This window comes from Onthophagus taurus, chromosome 2 (genome assembly GCF_036711975.1).
Source record: "Onthophagus taurus isolate NC chromosome 2, IU_Otau_3.0, whole genome shotgun sequence".
Lineage (NCBI taxonomy): Eukaryota > Metazoa > Arthropoda > Insecta > Coleoptera > Scarabaeidae > Onthophagus > Onthophagus taurus.
Genome location: NC_091967.1, coordinates 10,378,305 through 10,397,767, shown reverse-complemented (window position 1 = coordinate 10,397,767; position 19,463 = coordinate 10,378,305). Strand labels below are relative to the sequence as shown.

The 19,463-nt window shown below is 33.2% G+C and overlaps 4 protein-coding genes across 7 annotated transcripts in view; 2 read left to right on the top strand and 2 right to left on the bottom strand.

The window, feature by feature from the left end:
• Positions 1-125: 125 nt before the first annotated feature.
• LOC111426879 (YEATS domain-containing protein 4 Gas41) lies at positions 126-1,230 on the top strand. Its single transcript, XM_023061720.2, has 2 exons — positions 126-268; positions 320-1,230. The coding sequence occupies exons 1-2, from the start codon at positions 221-223 to the stop codon at positions 953-955; spliced, it is 684 nt and encodes a 227-aa protein (XP_022917488.1). The 5' UTR covers positions 126-220; the 3' UTR covers positions 956-1,230.
• On the bottom strand, positions 937-2,060 carry LOC111426878 (cilia- and flagella-associated protein 107-like). Its single transcript, XM_023061719.1, has 5 exons — positions 1,915-2,060; positions 1,697-1,858; positions 1,465-1,644; positions 1,261-1,412; positions 937-1,203 (listed from the first exon to the last, which is right to left on the bottom strand). The coding sequence occupies exons 1-5, from the start codon at positions 1,954-1,956 to the stop codon at positions 1,017-1,019; spliced, it is 723 nt and encodes a 240-aa protein (XP_022917487.1). The 5' UTR covers positions 1,957-2,060; the 3' UTR covers positions 937-1,016.
• A 561-nt stretch (positions 2,061-2,621) lies between these two features.
• LOC111426904 (cilia- and flagella-associated protein 107-like) lies at positions 2,622-3,575 on the bottom strand. The gene is made up of 4 exons (XM_023061781.2): positions 3,336-3,575; positions 3,091-3,270; positions 2,876-3,030; positions 2,622-2,824 (listed from the first exon to the last, which is right to left on the bottom strand). The coding sequence occupies exons 1-4, from the start codon at positions 3,543-3,545 to the stop codon at positions 2,680-2,682; spliced, it is 690 nt and encodes a 229-aa protein (XP_022917549.2). The 5' UTR covers positions 3,546-3,575; the 3' UTR covers positions 2,622-2,679.
• Positions 3,576-3,816: 241 nt separating this feature from the next.
• Positions 3,817-19,463, top strand: part of LOC111426848 (Hecw ubiquitin protein ligase) — a 34,721-nt gene continuing 19,074 nt past the window's right edge. For 2 of the 4 annotated variants that reach the window (XM_023061659.2, XM_023061658.2), the window contains exon 1: positions 3,817-4,650. In XM_023061659.2, coding sequence (XP_022917427.1) covers positions 4,209-4,650 — 442 coding nt within the window. In that variant the 5' untranslated portion in view covers positions 3,817-4,208. Of the gene's footprint in view, positions 4,651-9,883; positions 10,101-18,807; positions 18,889-19,463 lie in introns of those variants that run through there. The other 2 variants (XM_023061661.2, XM_023061660.2) reach the window with 2 other exon arrangements.

Genomic DNA, 19,463 nt, shown 5'->3' with positions numbered 1-19,463 from the left:
AATAAGGATAAGAATGTTATTTAGATATTTAAATATATCCAAATTAAACTTAGTATAAAAATAAATCAGAAATATATTGTACATTTAATAAATAAATGGTATTAAAAAAACATATTAATTTCCCAACTAACAGTTGGCTATTTCGATTGTTGAAAACAACAATATTAACATAACCTCAATCTTTTTTTGATTTTTAATCAAATAAGTTATTATAAAAAATATGAGTCTCCATGCGGATTTTGGTCCAGATTCCGGTGGGCGAATGAAAGTAAGTTTATTATTTATACATCATCAAATTTATACATATCTTATTTTGTAGGGCGTGTGCATTGTAAAACCAATAGTGTATGGCAATGTAGCTCGTTATTTCGGTAAAAAACGCGAAGAAGATGGACACACACACCAATGGACGGTTTATTTAAAACCTTATAATAATGAGGATATGTCTGTTTACATCAAGAAGGTACATTTTAAGTTACATGAAAGTTATGCAAATCAGAATCGTATAGTTGTAAAACCACCATATGAAATCAGCGAAACCGGTTGGGGAGAATTTGAAATTGTAATTAAAATTCATTTTAATGATCCAAATGAAAGACCAGTTACTATGTATCACATACTAAAATTGTTTCATACTGGGGGTACAACTGAGTTGGGTATGGACCAAGGGAAAGGTTTGGTATCTGAAAGTTATGATGAAGTTGTTTTTCAAGATCCTACTCAATTGATGCATCACATGTTGACAAATACAAAACAGTTAACTATGGGCAATTGGGAACAACATACAAACTTTGAAGATAAAAAGGAGAAAACACTAAAAGCTATATTAGAAGCTAAACAAAAAATTAGAAATGAAATTGTGACATTAAAAAATCGGTTAAAATTATCCAGAGAAACTATTTCTCAATTTAAAGACGAAATTGCTAAAACTCAAGATAACCAATATATTTTGTAATTTTATTTATTTTTAATTTTGTCATTGATGTACATATAGAACATAAATAAGTGAGTTTGAATTATTGCGATAAATGTTTGGATTCTTTGGGAGGATTCCCAAAACATTCCCATGTTATTGGATTACATCTCTTTTCTCTTGGAACAATGACGAGCTCTTCATTTGGTGTTACATAAAATGAAGGTTGATCGCGTAATTTTAATAATAATGTATCTAGGTTACTTTGATGCATAAGTGATGAGTTTTTCCTTTAATAATAAAAGAATTTAAATAAATGCTTTTTATGTGTTATTTTTTTTACTTACACTGGGATCCCCCAACGTTTAAATCTTCTAGCTTCATCATCTGGGGGTAAATAATGGTCTGCATATGTAGTTATATTGCATACCTTTCCAGATTTTTGTTCTTCCCACAAGCGCTCTTTATAAGCTTTTAGTCCATATTCAGTTACACTTCCCTGAAATTTCGATATGTTTTTATCGTAATTTGTTTTTGATTGAGTAACATACAAAATTAATTGTGTAATCATCTTCTGGTACCCATTTATTTTGCAACACTTTCCAGTTTCTTTCGAGGTTACATATTCTTTTTAACTTTGGATAATGATTATAAGATAAATCATAAGTTGTTGAAAAGTTTTTTGTAAACTGGTCCCCATTAATATCTATTAACAATCGCGGACCAATACCCTAATAACGAACAAATTCAAAAGTCGTCGAATTTCGAAAAAAATATTTTTACATTTTTTTTATCCGTGTTGTCGATATCGATTTTTGACGGTGGTTGTGGTGTATAATCTCGGTTATAAGTAGTGTAGTGTCTGTATCTTGCTTTTTTATAACGGCTTCGTTCTTCAACCCATTTTCCGATAAGAGTTTTGTTTGAAAATGGGGGAGAATATTTCTAAAATAGAATCGAGTACCTTTCATATTAATTATTTAGAATTTGAATTGAATTACTTCGAGTTGAAATCGTTCAGAACTCTTTGATTTGGAACACATTTTGTAAAATTTAATCTTTTCTTTTTTGTATTATAAAAAAAGTTCTATTAAACATAAAGCTGGTATATCAGATGAACATCATAAGATTAAAATTAAATTGTCAAATATCACATGGTAACTTGACAACTTAGCACAGCGCGGTAGATCTTTGCGAGGCTTTTGTTCTTTGTCGAATTCATCAAATATGTTTTAATAATTTAAACCTAGAAAAACTTCTTTTTCCAGGCGCAACCGTATATCGCTGTTAGCTTTTCACACAATTCTTCTCCATCAATATCAGATGTTTCTCCTACTGTTAGAGATATTCAAAACTTCCCAATGTAACAGTTCTAGCCAGGGGCGGACCGTTGAATTTGAGGGCCCTGGCCTATACCACTGAATGGAGCCCTATCTCCAACCACCCTCTATTTGAAAAAATTTTAACGCATATAATATGTTTTTTTGCATATTTTGATAGAGAATAATTCCTTTTATTTGATGAACATATCATATCATAAGGTTGTATAAGAAAAAGGCCGAGATAAATTGCATTTTTTGAAAATACTAAATCAGTAAATTAGAAAGAGGGCCCCTTGGTAGACCGGGGCCCTGGGCTGCAGCCTATAAAACCCATACGTAAATCTTATTATTGTTTATCATTTAATAAACACTCACGATAAAGACAATTATACTTATATCATTTTGTATATTATACTCATAAAAATAATACAATAATTATACTTATTATTCCCATGTGATGGGATTATCGCGATGTTTTCTTGGGATAACTACAACTTCTTCGTTTGGTGTTACAGTGCACAAATGCATATCTCTTAACGTTAATGTATGATAATATATATTTGACGGATTCATTAAAGACGAGTTTTTTCTAAAAAATAATGAATTAAAAACAAATTTGTTATCATTTTAAAATAAATACAAAGGAGTTGCAAAACGTTTCACAGGTTTCATTTTAGGAACACACTCATATGATTCTTGATACTCAGATTTCTCTTCTTGATTGTGACTAGGATTTCTTTCTTGCTCCCAAAGACTTGTTTTGTATTCGAATATTCCGTAACGAGTAATATTACCCTTAAAATCACATCTTTGAATAAGTAACAAACATCAAAATGATCAAAAATCAAGTCTTACATAATCTTTTGTAAAGTCTTTTTCTGGTAACCAAATATTATCCCTACAAACCCAATGCCGTTCGGTTGGGTGAGTTTTCGCTTTTTTAACAAAATGATTATATGATAAATCGTAAGTTGTTGAAAAATTGTTGGTGTACGCGTCTTCGCGTTGTCCAAACAACATAGCCTTAGGAAGTCCCTAATTGATTAAAATTGATTATAATTTTACCATTATAATAATTAACTAATAGGCATTATTTTTACAGCTGATTGAATAGCATTTTTTGAGGAATCTTCTGACAATGGGGGAACTCTAGGAATATAGTCTTGAGTATAAGTAGTCCCATGGAGGTATCGATATTTTCTATATTGTAATCTATCTTCATACCAATTCCCCAATAGTGATTTATTGCTATATACAGGTACCTTGTGTTCATTAAATCGTGGGCTCGAATTTGAATTATCACACATCATAAAAAAATTATAAACGATATCAGTATGACAATTCAAATTTTATACTGCCATCTAATATCCAATAACTAAAGCTACATTTCGCAATTAACTCATTTTCCATTAAAAATTAAAGAATTTCGCCAAATATTATTTATTAAAAATTATTATCTAATAATTTATTGATTAATTTTAAATTTAAAAATGAATTCTGGGTGGTATGAATGTTGACGAGTATGTAACTTAAACCATCACATTTGACGTAAACGTCCAAATTTGACGTTTGTTAGTAGCAGGTGTAAAAGTAGTTGTCAAATCAGCTGCTCAAACAATTTAGTTGAAATATAAACATTTTTAATAACATAAACCCGTTGTATGTAGTGTAGATATCATTTATAACAATGAATGATTTAAACTCAAATTAAAATACGTGAAATCAATATTTGATTCTCCCTACGCTATAGGTGCCGTTATTAAAGTAGTACAGGATTAGAATATTTTAAAGAGTTTCTCAATTAAAAGAGATGTGTTTTATACGAAAACCCATTAAAAAACCGAAAATAAACTTCGAACAACATCAACGTGGTGTTAATTCACGGTTTAATTGCCTTAACGGTATCTTGTACGTAATAATAGTTCCAAACGAATAGAATTTTTTTATCGTCATAAAAATAATAAATAAAAACCATGGATTCCGAAGAGCCGGAGAATGATTCCACCGTTGCAGCTGCTACAGCAGAAGCCGCCGCGAACAATCCTACGAATTGTGATATCGACGCTGTCGAAGAATATTCCTGCCAGTTTTTAAAATGTAAGCCCAAAGATAACAAAACAGAACAGAGCTGTGATGAAACGGAAAACAAGCATAAGTTATTAGAGAGAACAACGAATAACTGTTACGGCGAGGTAGCAGTTAGCATTTCTAGTCATGATTTGCCTTTGAATGTTGGGGAAGACCTTATTGGGGCCGCTGTTTGTGAAATAAAAGAGCTTAATAGTGATTGTATGGAGGGTTCCGATGTGAAATGTGGAACTATGTCCGCTGAATTGAACAAGAATGGTGTTTGGGTGCTAAAATGGAATTTAGAATGTCCTGAAGTTGATAATTTTATTAGTCTTGGTACTGTAGGTGAGTAAAGAATTTTATTTTTGAAAGATCAATGGTTTATTTTGAAAAATTATTTCATGTAAAGGGAAATTTTAAAAGTATACATTCGCATTAAATTTAGTTTCAAAGGAATATGTTAGTACAAAACATTGTTTTTGAACTTAGTGTGTTAATGAAAAATGATATTGCTAAATTTCTATAAATAATTGGTTGAATAAGGCTGTAACTTTTTGATTAGGAAGAAAGTTATGCAAAAAAAAATTGTTTTTAAAGTTGATGAATCAGTTATTTGAAAATAATATAAACGACATTGATACATATTCCCATAAATATTTATCAATCAGAATTGTTTTTACACTTTATGAATAACACAACACTAAGGAAGTTATTAATTATACTTTAATACAATTCTTCCTGTCTTTTACGAAATAGTTATAGTGAAGCTGATTCATTATAATTTAAACAAAAACTGACCACTAAACTAACAAAAATCCAGTACATTCCCGGAAAGTTGAATGTAACATTCTTAGAAATCAAATATTTACAACTGTATTCTTAGTAGACGTTTCCTCAATTCAGCTTGAATATACCAAAAATCCTAACTTTTTTTAATGAAAAACTTTGTAGTGCATTATGAAACAAAAAAATATGCAATAAAAATGCGTTATAAACGTCCACGCGCATCGTCCCGAAGCAATCAAACGATCCATGACCTTATTTTCTCGTTTCGGATGCGCTCTATTGCGCAACAGAGAGGACTTGTCCTATTCGGCGAACGTAGTCGCCATAATTCACATGGCAGAACATGTCTTATTATGGCACCAAGAATGGACGTAACGCAATCTGTATGCGGCATGAAGAATGTTCCGTTCGCCGCCGGTATTATTAAGTTCTCTCTTCTCATGTATTATAATACGGTGGGTATATACGATAGGAAACCTTTTTATAATGCATAACCGTAATACGGGCATTGCACGAAATTGCGCGCATTATATTGTTGCAAGGTATGGTATGTACCTCGTGTACGTTGTGGGAAAATGAAAGTGTATAAAGTACGTTACTAAAAATTTTCATTTAGATTATCTCTATCAGGGTTTCTCAACCTTTTTTTCGTTGAGCCTTCCCGAATTATAAATAATATAATCATGCTCAATTTCCAATAAGTTCCAAGTATCAAAAACAATATTTATGACGGTTAACTTCGAAGACGTCGGCCGTTCCAAGTATCACGGGCAACACTTATGGCGACCGACGTCTAAATCGGCTGAGAATATTTCTTTCGATATAAGAAATAACTTCGGCCAACCTCATTTGATATAAGAAATCATCTCGGCCGACCTCATTTGATATAAGAAATCATCTTGGCCGACTTCGAAGACACCAGCCGCCATAAGTATTATCAGTGATATATCCTTGACCACTTCGAAATCGCCCAGATTATTTCTTTTGATATAAGAAATTTTTTAGGAAATTTAATAAAATTATTAAGATTATTATTTAATTTACGCATTAAATACATTTTTCTTTCAAAAATAGAAACTGATTTCACCTCTTTAATACATCTCTACGCCCCCCTATTGAAACGTGTCCCCTAGGTTGGGAAATCCTGATCTATACTAATGGAACTATTTTTTTCGTATACCAAATATTTGTATTAACCATATGTCATTGTAACAATTAAACATGCTATGTTATACTTTCGTGTAAATGCTTTATATTATGTTTGTTAGAAAAATCGTGATAAATTATCATATTTGGTTGAGTCTAAATACAAAATTATGTTGCACATGATTATGTTGCACATTGACCAATTTAGATAAATAATATCTAAAAACATGTGCATCTATTTGTTTAGTACTATAAAAGATTAGAAATTTCCTTATTATATAGATAAAATTAAAACAGCTTGGTCAAAATTTATTTTATTATTTTATACAGGAAATATCCGCAATAATGTTTAAATTACCTTCATAAAACTAGTATGATAACTTTTAAATTGCGATTCCGAGATGAGATCCAACAAGCCGAATTTGGAAAGTTGCCAGTATTTCAGCGTGTGTACTTTTTTGATTTCGCGTTTGTCTGTTTATCTTTCACTAAAATCGCTAAATAATTAACCAGATAAAATCTTTTTACAATTCGATTTTTGAATAGCTACATTTTTCTTTTTTTTAATTCAAAGATATGTATTAAAATTGATTTATTTAATAACCGGAATAATTTACAACGATTTTAGTGTATTAATACGTTGCTGTATTTATTATGTGTATAAATTTGTTTGTGCATACGGAACAGGAGATTCTGGGAAAGCAACCTACGTCACCGCGGGCGGCGTTTTTATTCCCGTTTTCCCAGTATCGTGCCGCATATAACTTCCGTATCCGCCCGTACAATCGGATGTTTTGCATTTGCACTCGGTGGGAACCATATTTTTGTATTAAATTCACGTGTAGAGCTAAACTCCATACAAATAAACGCCATTCAAAATTTTAAATAATTATTTTTTTTTAAGATGCTATTGATTTGCATGATTAAACAATTTCCGGTTATTAATTAACATTAGAACATTATTATGAAGTGTTGGATTTAACAAAGTGAATAGATCTCTTTTTTGTTTAATTATAGCGCCCCATGGAGGGCAAAGGTCGTACTACGTAGTCACTATTAATATGATGAGTAGGATGAGTTTCAATTAAGATGTAAGTAATGTCTTTGTTCACGGCATTCACAAAAATTATCGTATTGGAATGAAAACTTTAATTATTTTTAAAGAATATATACATTTTAATGTTTTCAAAGACTTGAATCGTTTTCATCAAAGCAACTGAATATAGGCCGATTTATTCATTATTATATAGGGTCGCTGAGATGTATGGAAACGGTCGGTTATCTCCTGAAGTAAGATAGCTAGCGAAAAAGTTTTTGTGTTTTAATAATAAAGACAAATTTAGTATACAGGGTCAGTCAAAAAGTAATGACGAAACAAAGTTGCGTTTTTTTTTAATGGAACATCCTGTATATTATTCCATATTTTTTAGTAGTAGCTTATCTCATTCTAAACAAAATTCATATAGCACATCATAAACTTAAACTTAACCATTTTTGAGATATTGAACTTTAATTACTTTCTTATAAATTAGACAAAAATATTTTTTCTTAACATTTTTCGCTTGCTATCTTACTTTAGGAAATAACCGACCGTTTCCATGCATATCAGTGACAAATTCTTTGTTACAACAAAGGCCGCAATTTTTTTATCAAACTGTTACGGAGATATCAGTCTATAAATTGAGGATAATAGGTTTTTTTTGGGTTATGCCAAGATATTGTTATAATCTGGAGTTTATTTCATACTTGTAAAACCGATTTAGAGATACTATATAAAAGTGTTAAATAAAATATATACAGTGTTCCCCAAAAGTAATGGATAAATTCGTTTAAACAATTAAAAAAAGTTTATGGAAAAATCGCTGAGACGGGTATAAAGATTAAATTTTTATTACGGAATATGAAAGAGAATTTTTTCCGAATTTAGTGTATATATAATTTCGGTTGATAGCGTTTTCCGCCTTCCAATTGGAAATCTCCAGCCAAGTTTTTTTCGGGCATCATCTTCTTTATCCTCGATGCCCATGTCGTTTTTGCATCGCTTTTTGCCCAGTTGTAGTCGGATTTGTATTTCTGCTTAACATCTTCCACTGTGGTCCATTTTAGTTCCAAGGTAAGTGCACTCTTCGCATCCCTTAATTAAGGTGTTAACATTTAGCACCAGATCTTTTGCTTCTCCGCCCACGCAAAGATACTGTGTTCTTGCTACATTCGTAATCAAGCCCCACTGGTCGTATAGTTCGATTAATTTTCTTGCCATATATTCAACGAGGTCTTCTTCGTCCTGGGCTACTACTACCTGGTCGTCAGCAAAATGTAGGCTGTACAGCGTGATTTGTTCATCAAGTTCTACGCCCATCGCTCTACGTTTCTTTCTCCATTCTTCAAGAGCAATCTGCACATATATGTGAAATAATAGTGGTGACGTGTGCATCTATGTCGGAGGTCTTTGGTGATTTTGAAGCTTTCTGATATTTGTTTATTTAACTTTACTGCTGTTTCCGCCCCTCTGTATAATTCTTCTATCATCTTGATTAACGTGATATTTATTGACGTTTGCGATAGCGCAATTACCACAATTTTTGTTGAGGAATGGTGTGATATGCCTTGGTGAGATCCACAAATAAGAGATATGTTCTTCTACCGGCTCTGAATCCCACTTGTTCTTCCATTTCACATTCTTCCTGTATCAAATTTTTCACTATTCGACAGTATAATCTGCTTAAGGAATTTGTGACTGTTAAACATCGGTTGTTATTACAGTCCTTTCTATCTTCTTTTTTTATGGATTGGTTTTATCCACCTTTTCTTCCAAGCCTCTGGAATTTCTTCCCCATTCGCAAAGTTTTGAAAGATATCTGCCAATATTTCTAGCAATGAGTCTGAACTGCTTGCCTTGTTATTTTTCATTGCCTTCGGTGCTTTTATTTCTATCGCAGGGCCTTCTACTCTATGTGTTACTGAATTTAGTCGCAAAATTACCTTAAAGATTAATTATTTCCCATACATTTGAGATAGAAAAATAGCCTTGCGTAACCATGGTAACCAATTGTTCCAGATATCAAAAATTAATCATTGTCTTTAATAAAATATCAGAAAGTAAGGGTTGCCATGGTTACGCAGGGCTACTGCTATTTTTCTATCTCAATTAAATGGGAATTTGTGCGTTACTTTTGGGAAACACTGTATATTTCTTGAATTCTCCAACAAAAAATTTTGAGTTAGGGAAGTTTCACTCAAAATGTTAATACATTCAAGCTTTAAGTACTAAGATTAAATATTAAAATTTTTTGTGTATGTACAAAATTTAAAATAATAATCAATCAATTGAGTTTTTTTGCATGGACGAGTTTGTTGAAAACGTTGCATTCCAATGAATCCGTTCAGAAATCCGTTTCAACGTGCCGCTTCTTGCCGCCCGTTGCTGCCTCCGCCGCCGCCGTAAAGTCACTCTTTTCCCCCACTATAATCGTTGTCGCCGCCGCCTTTTGCTACTCACTCCCGTTCGTCGTTGTCTTCCCTTTGCCTCCCCACGGTCGCTCTAAGGTCGTTCGATTATGAATGAAGTCGCGAGCCCCCTCCCCTCGCGGTCACGGTGCCCCTTCACGACTCTGGGCCCATTCATTCCCGATTCAGTAGTTGTAAAAACATCGCGACGGTTGCCACGTAGCGTCGTCCTCGTCGGCGTTCCGTCTCCTTTTAACTTGCAGAACGACGTTTCGCGATTTTACTTTTAATGCTGTAGTTTTTTGCTTTTCGGGGTTATTTTTTTCTTTTTGCTAGTTTATTTCAAAACTGCATTTGAACAATTGTTACTTTTTTTTTGGTGGGAAAATAGTGGATGTATTAAAGGAAGCTTTTGGGTAAGTTATTGAGTCTGACTCCGGTTCAGTTTAAAGTCGGCTACGAAAGTCGCAAAAGAAAGTTATGAATGGGCCGAAACGTAACCGTTTTAACGAAGTTGGTGGGGAGCCGGTTAAATTGGCGAACGCCGCCAGCTTATTGCACGTGTTTTTCTCTTTTATATCTTTTTTATTATTTTCTTTTGTAAATGTTTACTGCGGAGTTTCTAGATATATACGTTTTTTTTTCTAACCAATTGTTTTCCTAGATTCTGCGTTATAACAAAAATTTAAATAAAACCGTGTTGTTTTCGATATTTTTTAAGGATCGTTTTCATTTCATGAATGATTTATGATGATATTAAGCTTTTTTTGTAATTTAAGGTTTTCCTGTATTACTCATACAATTTAATATTTATTAAACCTTGATGAAACTTTTATTTAACATCTAAATTTATATTTCGTACTATTAATTTTAATTTAATAATCAGCTTCGATAATTTAATTTCTCGTTTATTACTAAATTACATCTATTACAACATCAATCAAAGTTTGCATACTTTTTACACACTCAATATAAATTATTTCCTATTATAAAAACTTCGTACCCATTTACTTTCTAGTTGCTTGAAGTTATTAAAGAGAAAGTTATTTAGAAAGAAACTTAATTTAATAAACAAAATAATTAACATTACAGATACTAAGTTTATAATAATTATAAATCTCGTAACACCGTGATAAATTCCCGTTTAAAATTTAATTAATGTTTACGTCAAAAACGTCGTTTTTAATTACTACTCCAATTCAATTCCATACTTCACTGAATAGAATTTCAAATGGAAATTAATTTCCTTATAATTTTAATAAATTACTTTTTCTTAATAACTACAAAAAAAAGTAATCTTTATAATAAATTGACTTCTGCGAATTAGATATAAAGTAATCGAGGTCTGAACCGGATCAGGCACAATAAGAAATATCAATTAAAGAACGACATCCGGTTGTACCACATAAATTAATAGACCATTGTATTCAAAAATGTGTTTCCATGCTCGATTTGTATCGAACCTAGGTGCCTTTATTAAGAATCAGTCTCCGCGTGAAACTGGGTAACGGTTAAAATATGGTATATTAGCATAACAGAAGTCGTCTATAAACAATTTAGTTTATCTCGAACTTTCATATTAACCCCGCTTGTTGAATACTAATGATACAAGATAAAAAGAAAATTAGCTATTGTTAAAAGGTTTAAAATAAAAAAAAACTTAAAAGGAAACAAATTAAACCTAAAAGGTTGTATATTAGATAAATAGATTTATAAGTGGTAAAAATAAATGGGTTGGATGAGTAATACTTTTAGAGAGAACTTAAAAATAGTGATATCATCCAACAGTCTAAAGCTTCTGGGTCAAAAATTCATTAATTTTGCTTGCAGATACATAAATATTGATCCAAATAAGGTGGTCAGTAATAAGGTTAACAGAAAATTCATTTGAAAGTGCTTTGGAAAACTCCAATAAACTACCCACGCAGAATAAATATTTATTTTTAACTAATATCTACGTTACTACCTAAGTATTCACGTTTTCAATTTTAGAATCAAAAAATTTTCATGTCTTAGTTCTAGAGATAGTGTAAAACTAGAACTAGCACTAGACCTACAACTAGAAATATTCGGGTTTAGCCGCACGTCTTTCAAGACGGCTAAACCCGATACTTTCTAGTTCTATATATGCAACATAGTGATATTTTATGTTAACTAGCGCCTAGTTTCTATGCAAATATAATCAAAAAATGTAAAAATTGTTAGCAGTAAGTGCTAATATGCCTACAAACATCTAATGATAAGTCACATACCAGACAGATAATCGAATCTCATCATCTATCGCACGGACCATGTTGACAGAGATGAAAATAAATTAAGAATTGTTCAAAGACGGATCTTAGACAAGATGTAGATTAAAATTGAACCACGGAATGGGCCAGCTTATGGTTAGTGCAGGCATAGAGCGGTACATAAACGCACTGAGAATAGTTTGGCTGGGGCATCTGGAAAAGATTGAGGGTGATAGAAGAGTGAAGAGAATTATTGAATGATTACTACAGGGACAGAGAACTAGAGAAAGAAAAAAAAAGCAAAGAAACCATGGAAGGATGATGTGATTTAGTGTATGAAACTGGAAGTGAAACTAGAATCTAGGAAGCGTACGGCTTCTGACAGATTCGAATAGCAATGTTTTATGAAACAAGCCAAAGTCCACAGATAACTATAGTGCTGGAAATAAAGCTACTAGTACATTCGCCGGACAAAACAAAAAAAACTTCGAAATCTGTAGTCAGTGTTCGAGGTAAACACATAAACCAGCAAATCAATCAAGAATCAAATCTGTTCAATCTAAGGTCAGAGAACTCCAAACTATATTTTGAAATCCCGAGCTATCTTTGTGTCTAAGAAAACAAAAGAAACCTAATAGATTAATTTTTAGATATATTAAGAATAATTAGTTGAGTGATAACGAAATAGAAAGTTATTTGGAATCATTGAAAGAAATTGAGGCCAAAAATTGTAGGATTAGCTTAGTTCAGTTTATGATTTAGTTATACGCTAAAGCGAGAAAATGTAACGTAAGTGGACAACGTGGATCTCAAAAGAAATAGATAAAGGGACTTTCTACGGACCTCCTTTTTCTTTTATGTTATCCTTGAATAACGTAATAAGAGTATCGTGTGTACGATTCAAACAATGATAATATAACAACAAAACAGCTTTACCAAGAACATCTACGTTCAATCGCAAACTAAAGATATTTATCACAATAACCTAGAAATGAGCAAAGCACCAATACCAAAGCAATTAGTTCTGAACTTTGGAATATACGAATTATCACACAATAAGTGATTTCACTTTAAGAAAATTTTTGAACTTTAAGCATTATCACATTATATTCACATTATCCATAAAATCCATTACCTGATATTTATCAATAGCTAATACGAACTTGCATAGCTAATATTGATTGAAGAATCAAAAGTAGTGGTGATCGTTTTTTCTAAGAATTAGCCATCGAAGAAAAACTTTTATTCGATTATGAGACTAACGGAAAAAATAAGATTACCCAAACCTTTATCATTTTTGCACATCTATATCTATTACTAAATATTCTTTAAATTTTGATATTAAATAAAGTGTAAACATCCGGCATATTAAGTAAAGGAAAACAAAAAAATATATCTGTTATCAGTTATGCATCGTTCTGTTATCGTCTGTTTACATAATTATTACAACAAACATCGTAAAGTTTATTACGTACAAAAAAAATGTTATATTTGAGTGTTTTAGATGTGTCGTTAAATGTTTGAATGACTTTTAACGTAATTGCTTGATCAACGTATTTTTTTCCTTTTTGTTGTATTTGTTATCTAAGTGGCACTCAAGATAATCAATTGACGTTTATAAAATTGCAAATGTTTGTCGTGTACATGCTCTTGAAGGGACACTCTCGAAGATTGAAAATTCACATTCTCGCTTGGACGGTGTCACCGTGAAACGAACCGGCTATATTTCACACGCGTGAATGTCCCAGTAGGTGGTTGTAGGTAGACAATTTCGACCTGTCGCTATTTACAACTGGAGGAAATGGTGCATTACCCAACAAGAGAGAGACTCGATATTGTGTAGGTGGTAACATTTACCAATTGTATATAAAACCGAACCAACTCTAAACTGTACAAATTCGAACTTTTTTAAGCTCAACGATTTCTTTAAAAACTCGTTACTTTGAAAGCACGGTTTAAATAATTTATGTTGTGGATATGTTGTAGGACATAGAGAAAGTATTGGTGGAGGTGGTGAAGAAATCGGGAATGGGAAAAAAACGTTAATGATTAAAAACAGATGGTTTTCTTACTTTAAAGACTGCAAGTGCAAGGCACTCGGAATTGTAATCGTGGGTGCACCGTCTTTTACTTGCTATAATGGGAGCAACCTGCGTCGGTATGAATATGGAATTGACACCAACGCAACCAAACGGGCGCGCATACCACGTATTTACCAGCGGTGTTGGTGCCTTTTCACATTAGTACTATTAGAAAACGTGTTTTAAACGGTTTTGGACCGATGTTTTGTAATTTTCTAGGCTTATCGGGATATTTAGGTTGGATAGTGGGCAGAAAATCAATAAACTCATTGACAATTGGACACAGTTTACATAAATTAATTTAATATTATGATATAATTATTTGCATACTTGGATTCTTTTAAATGTAAACAGCTGAGTAGATGTCTCAAATCTCATCTTATTCAGCTGTCGTCTTCTTTTCGTTCAAGGTCCAAGGTTGCACTTCCTGTTTTCTACAAACCGATAAGATAAACCCGTTCTGTTACTACATAACCAATATTTACACCGGGCCGGAACTTGCAAGTAGAGCAAACACCTTGTACCCTTCCGTTATCTGTCGACTTTTCTTGTTCTCAACTCGTTATTTGCTTTTTAAATAACGATTATTCCTTACAACAGGCGACATTCATAAAAAAAGGATCTTGACTTTGATATAGATATTATTAATGGATTTTATTGATGTATGACCGTTGTTGGTATGAAAGTAATGTTAACCTTCTGTGTGTATAGAGTAAACACCGTTGTAAAAGTATCACGGAAATGCCATTGTAAGCGTACCGTCACACCGGAAGCGAGTGGTTGTTTCCGTTTTGCAACCGCGCAAAGCGAAATTTGAGCTGCCAAATAGTTTCAATGATGCTTTTTTAATGAATTAATTATTTTTTAAATTCGATTTATTTTTTTTATTCAATTTGATAAGATTTTTGTTATCTCAATCGATACATCTTTGTTTACGTTTGTGCATTATTGGAACATCTGTCCGATTGTAAATTTGTTTTAGAGAGTGTGGAATAATAACTTGCTAATTAACTGCTTTCCAAAGAAGTAATGCACACCCGGTCACCGTGAAACGATTCAGAAATCCATTAAGTCGGTCTCGTGTCGTTGCATTTATGCACGAGTTCCTAGTATGGCATCTTCGTGTCGCAATGGCTTATCAAATTGCATATGCTGCCGTAATTCAATCCTCGACCGCGGTCGTTTTGGACTGAAATCCGCCTCTTCTTTGGTACATTTCCTGGTTCTTCCTATTATGTAACAAAACATCCTACGTTTTACTAGTTGATTTTATCTACATGACTTATACTTCATAATGTTATAATATATCTTTGGAACTACTCTTTGTAGCAAGATACACTATACAACAATCTAACAGCTAAACTCAAATGTTTCTAGGTCTAGTGTTAGTTCTACTTTTTGTTCAATAAAAGTAAACAATAATCTAGCGCTGAATAACAACTAAAACTAGCACTAACTCTAGTACTAGAACTAACACTAGACCAAGAACTAAAAACATTCGGGTTTAGCCGTCTTAAGAGACGCACGGCTAATCCCGAATGTTTGTAGTTCTAAGTGTAGTGTTAGTTCCACTTTTAGTTCAATGAAAAATATACAACAATCAAGCGCTGAATAACAGAAAGTTAGAAAGTTTCGGGTTTAGCCGTGCGTCTTCAGACTGTTTATAGTTTTAAGCGTTTACTTTTAGCGAGTTCACCTGAATTTCCGTAAAGATTGAGTGTGTTTAATGTTTGTTAATGTTTTAACTTAACGAAAATAAACTAAACTCAGAAATGAAAATATATTCCAAATTTAAATTCATGATGTAAAAGTGCAAATCGGTTGGTAATGTTGCTTTTTTGTCGATGACGGACATGGTTTGTCGTTTTAATATTTTGGAAGATTAATTTTGGGATTGCTAGACGAGGACAGCGTATCCTGTGTGTATCGTAAAATTTAATTTATGTGAGGCGAGCAGTTCCACGAATTCCAAAAGGCACCGCCTTGTGGTGGCCAACGGAAATGGATCCGTCGTTCATAGAAATCTCTAATCGGCGCCTAATCGGAATGTGGACACATAGTAGGTTTTTTACCGACTTTTAAGACTAGACACACACAGGATGAGGTTTTGATAGTTCGATAAAATAAAACTACATTTTCCACATCTACACAGTATAATTTTTTTTTTTAATTTTCGCTGAAATGAAAAGGAAAAGTAACGTTTCCTTCTTTCGTTCAACTAAAATGTAAAATTATTGCTGGGAGAAGCCGCGAATGGTGGGTACTGTAATTACTAAAGAAACCCGAGAGTAGTTCTTTGAAATAATCGTTGTTCGCACAACGTTCATTGTTCTCGGCGTTGTGTAGAAGCCGCGAAGTCTCGGGGGCTTTAATACGATGTGGGAATGTTTATGAGAATGGATGTGGAACGGATGTACCGCAAACTTCCAAGAACTTTGACTAACGCGTCGTTACACCTTGAAGCAATCTTCTAATTTGTGATTTGTGTAAAACTAAAAATTCAACTCAACTCTATAATTAGTGTATCACGTGATATACGATCCAAGAATTATTACAACTTTGTATTTCTTAGTATACTTCGTCAACGATTACACCAAAACCACACCTCTATCATCATTCAATTCATTATTCAATTCTACAAAATAGTATACGCCCAACAACTTCTAGATATCCTATCTCATAAGACATTATAAGAGATATGGGCATCATTACATCCGCTCAGGATCGATGTAAGAACATTTTATAGTTCCGGTAAAACGTCTTAACGTTTACCGATCGTTAACACCTGAATAATAACCGCGTCAAGTGGGTGTCCCATTCGATAAATCAACGTCTCGAGATACAAAGGGACATTAAAAACGACATTTAATTGAGCCATCTCTCCACGTGGGTGGACGAAAAGGTTTTGCGTGTAGGTGGCGAATTCGTTCGACCTTATCGTTTAGGTATCGTCTCCGTACTGTGTAGGTTCTTGTAACACGTCTACGTTGTTATTAAAACATCTGGTAATCATATATCATCTTATTAAAATTAATTAAACAAATTAAATCGAATTAATAAAAATCATAATTGCCTATTCTTATTTTAAGTATGTATTCAAGGACACAACTTTAACACCAAATATTTATAAACGAAATAAAAACTAACATGGTGTGAAAAACATTTCTTAATATAGTAGGTTATTTATTTGATTAGCGTCGTCGTACCATTGGCAACGTCGAGACTAGCGCAAAAAAATACCTTCGTGACCTATTCGCTATTTATCCGCGTCCTTGATACGGAAACACGTCCAAGATGTCCGGACGTTTGACAAAAAATATTAAGAACAAATGAGGTTCACGAAAAGAGGCAGAGGACGAAGACGACGTCAACGGGAACCAGAAGAGAGGCGGGGGCCGCGCATTTTTTATGGAAAACGGAAACGAGCCCATGTGGCTACATCGGACTGAGACCAGCATCATCCTACGGGGCCGGAAGTGGCCCTCATTACTATGCCGAGCCCGTCCGACGTCTGCTAATAACGTCGTAATTGTGCTATTGAGAAGAAGGTCATAGTGACCCGTTCATAAAGTTGCCTGCAGGTGACGACATGAGACAGAATACGTTATTTTACTCTTTCTTACAAACTTCATTTTAATTTTATATAATATAAATTAAAATGAAGATAAAAAAACAATACTTTTCTGGTCACTCTATTTAATGTCTAACCGGTTTCGGCTTACGCCATCATCAGAGACTCTATAATAGTCTATAATAAGTATTATAGAGTCTGTGATGATGGCGTAAGCCGAAATCGGTTAGACATTAAATAGAGTGACCAGAAAAAGTAAATAAAAGTATATAAAATAACTGGTTGACGTGGATCAAACCTCCTCATCTAATTTTACTTTTTACATATATTTTTAAGATATCACAAGAAATATAACATTTATGTATTTAGGTGATTTTTTAAAATATAAAAGATGTGAATAAACATTTAAAGATGCGTTGAATGAGGATGTTCAGGTGAGAAAACATGAGCAGCAGGAAGGGCCGATGACAGCGTTTCTACTTCATGGATAGAAGACGAGTGAGATCAGGAAATTCTCACGTATTGTTGAGCAACGGTTCGACCGCGATTTTCTATGGGGATTTACAATGGGGAGACGGTAAAAGCTGTCAAGGGTTGACGTGTGCGTTTCCGCTTTTCGTCGGAAACCGAGAGAATCTTATTAGTTCGAGGTCGAGGGATACAATAGATTTTGAAGGGATACAGGAAGAGAGCGCTTTAGAATGGCGTTTCTTATTTTCTATTTATTTTTAGGATTTGTATAAACTAAATATCTAAATATAGAAAATTTAAATGCACTTTGTAAATAGATGTTTGTAAATAGACAAAAATTTTTTTTGTGACCAAGAATAAATGGAATGTTGCGTCATTCACAGAACGAACATATGTCGCCGAAACCGGAACAACTAATTGACTAATCGAGAGATTAGCGGCAAAGTTAGTCACCAAAGATCCGTTTCCGAAAGAGATATAAGCGGTTGCGTTATGCTATAGAAAAAAGGGCGGGGATGTTTACTAACAGTTCAAAAAGCTTTTTTCAAAAAACGCCAAGTTTCTGTATCGTCGTGACAGTTGGGGACTTGTCGGCAAACTTTTCGGGCGGGCCTTAATAAAAAAGAAACTTGAAAGTAAAAAAGTTTGACGTCGTCGTCGTGTGCGTGCGGTTTCGTCGGCACGTTAAAGTCGTCAGTTAATTTTAACTGTGAGGATGTCGTAGAGGCGTCAGCGTGCAGAATTACCGACACCGCACTTCCTACTTCCGGTCGAAAAATTGCCTCGTCGGCTTCGACAACTATAAACGCGAATTGTTGGGGGAAGATGATGCGAAAATTGCTCGATGCCGGTAAGGAAGTTCCTTCTTATAATTGGAAGGATGTTACGATTACTTCTATTAAGATTTATCTGCAACTACATCTTTTGTAATGTACACATGTGTACAGCAGTAAATATCGATTCTCTAATATTTATTGCATGTATTATGTTTTAAGAATGCTCTAAGTACTGCAAACAGTTTGTATTTTCACGTATTAAGGTCATTTACGCCGGATAAACATATTGGTTCTCCATTATCCATGTTTATTATGTAAAGCTGCTTCCGCAAGTAAATCTCGTTGTTTTTTATTCAAAGCAGAATTTAGAGCAGACTCGCATAACTTAAATTTGCGACACAGATTTGCAATGAGAATTCCATTATGTTGAGCGTCTGGATTTAATGTGTGTCTGCAAGGTGTGCTGGCTCGATTTCGCAATTCACTCTGAATCAATAACTTTTTATTGTTTCAATACGCTTTATTCATCATTTATGATAAAACCAGTAGTAAATTTCCTTACTAATACTTTTGTTGTACAATAGCTCAACAATTTCTTTTTAAAATTTAATTAATAAATCATTTTGTTACTTACATTTTAATATTTTTT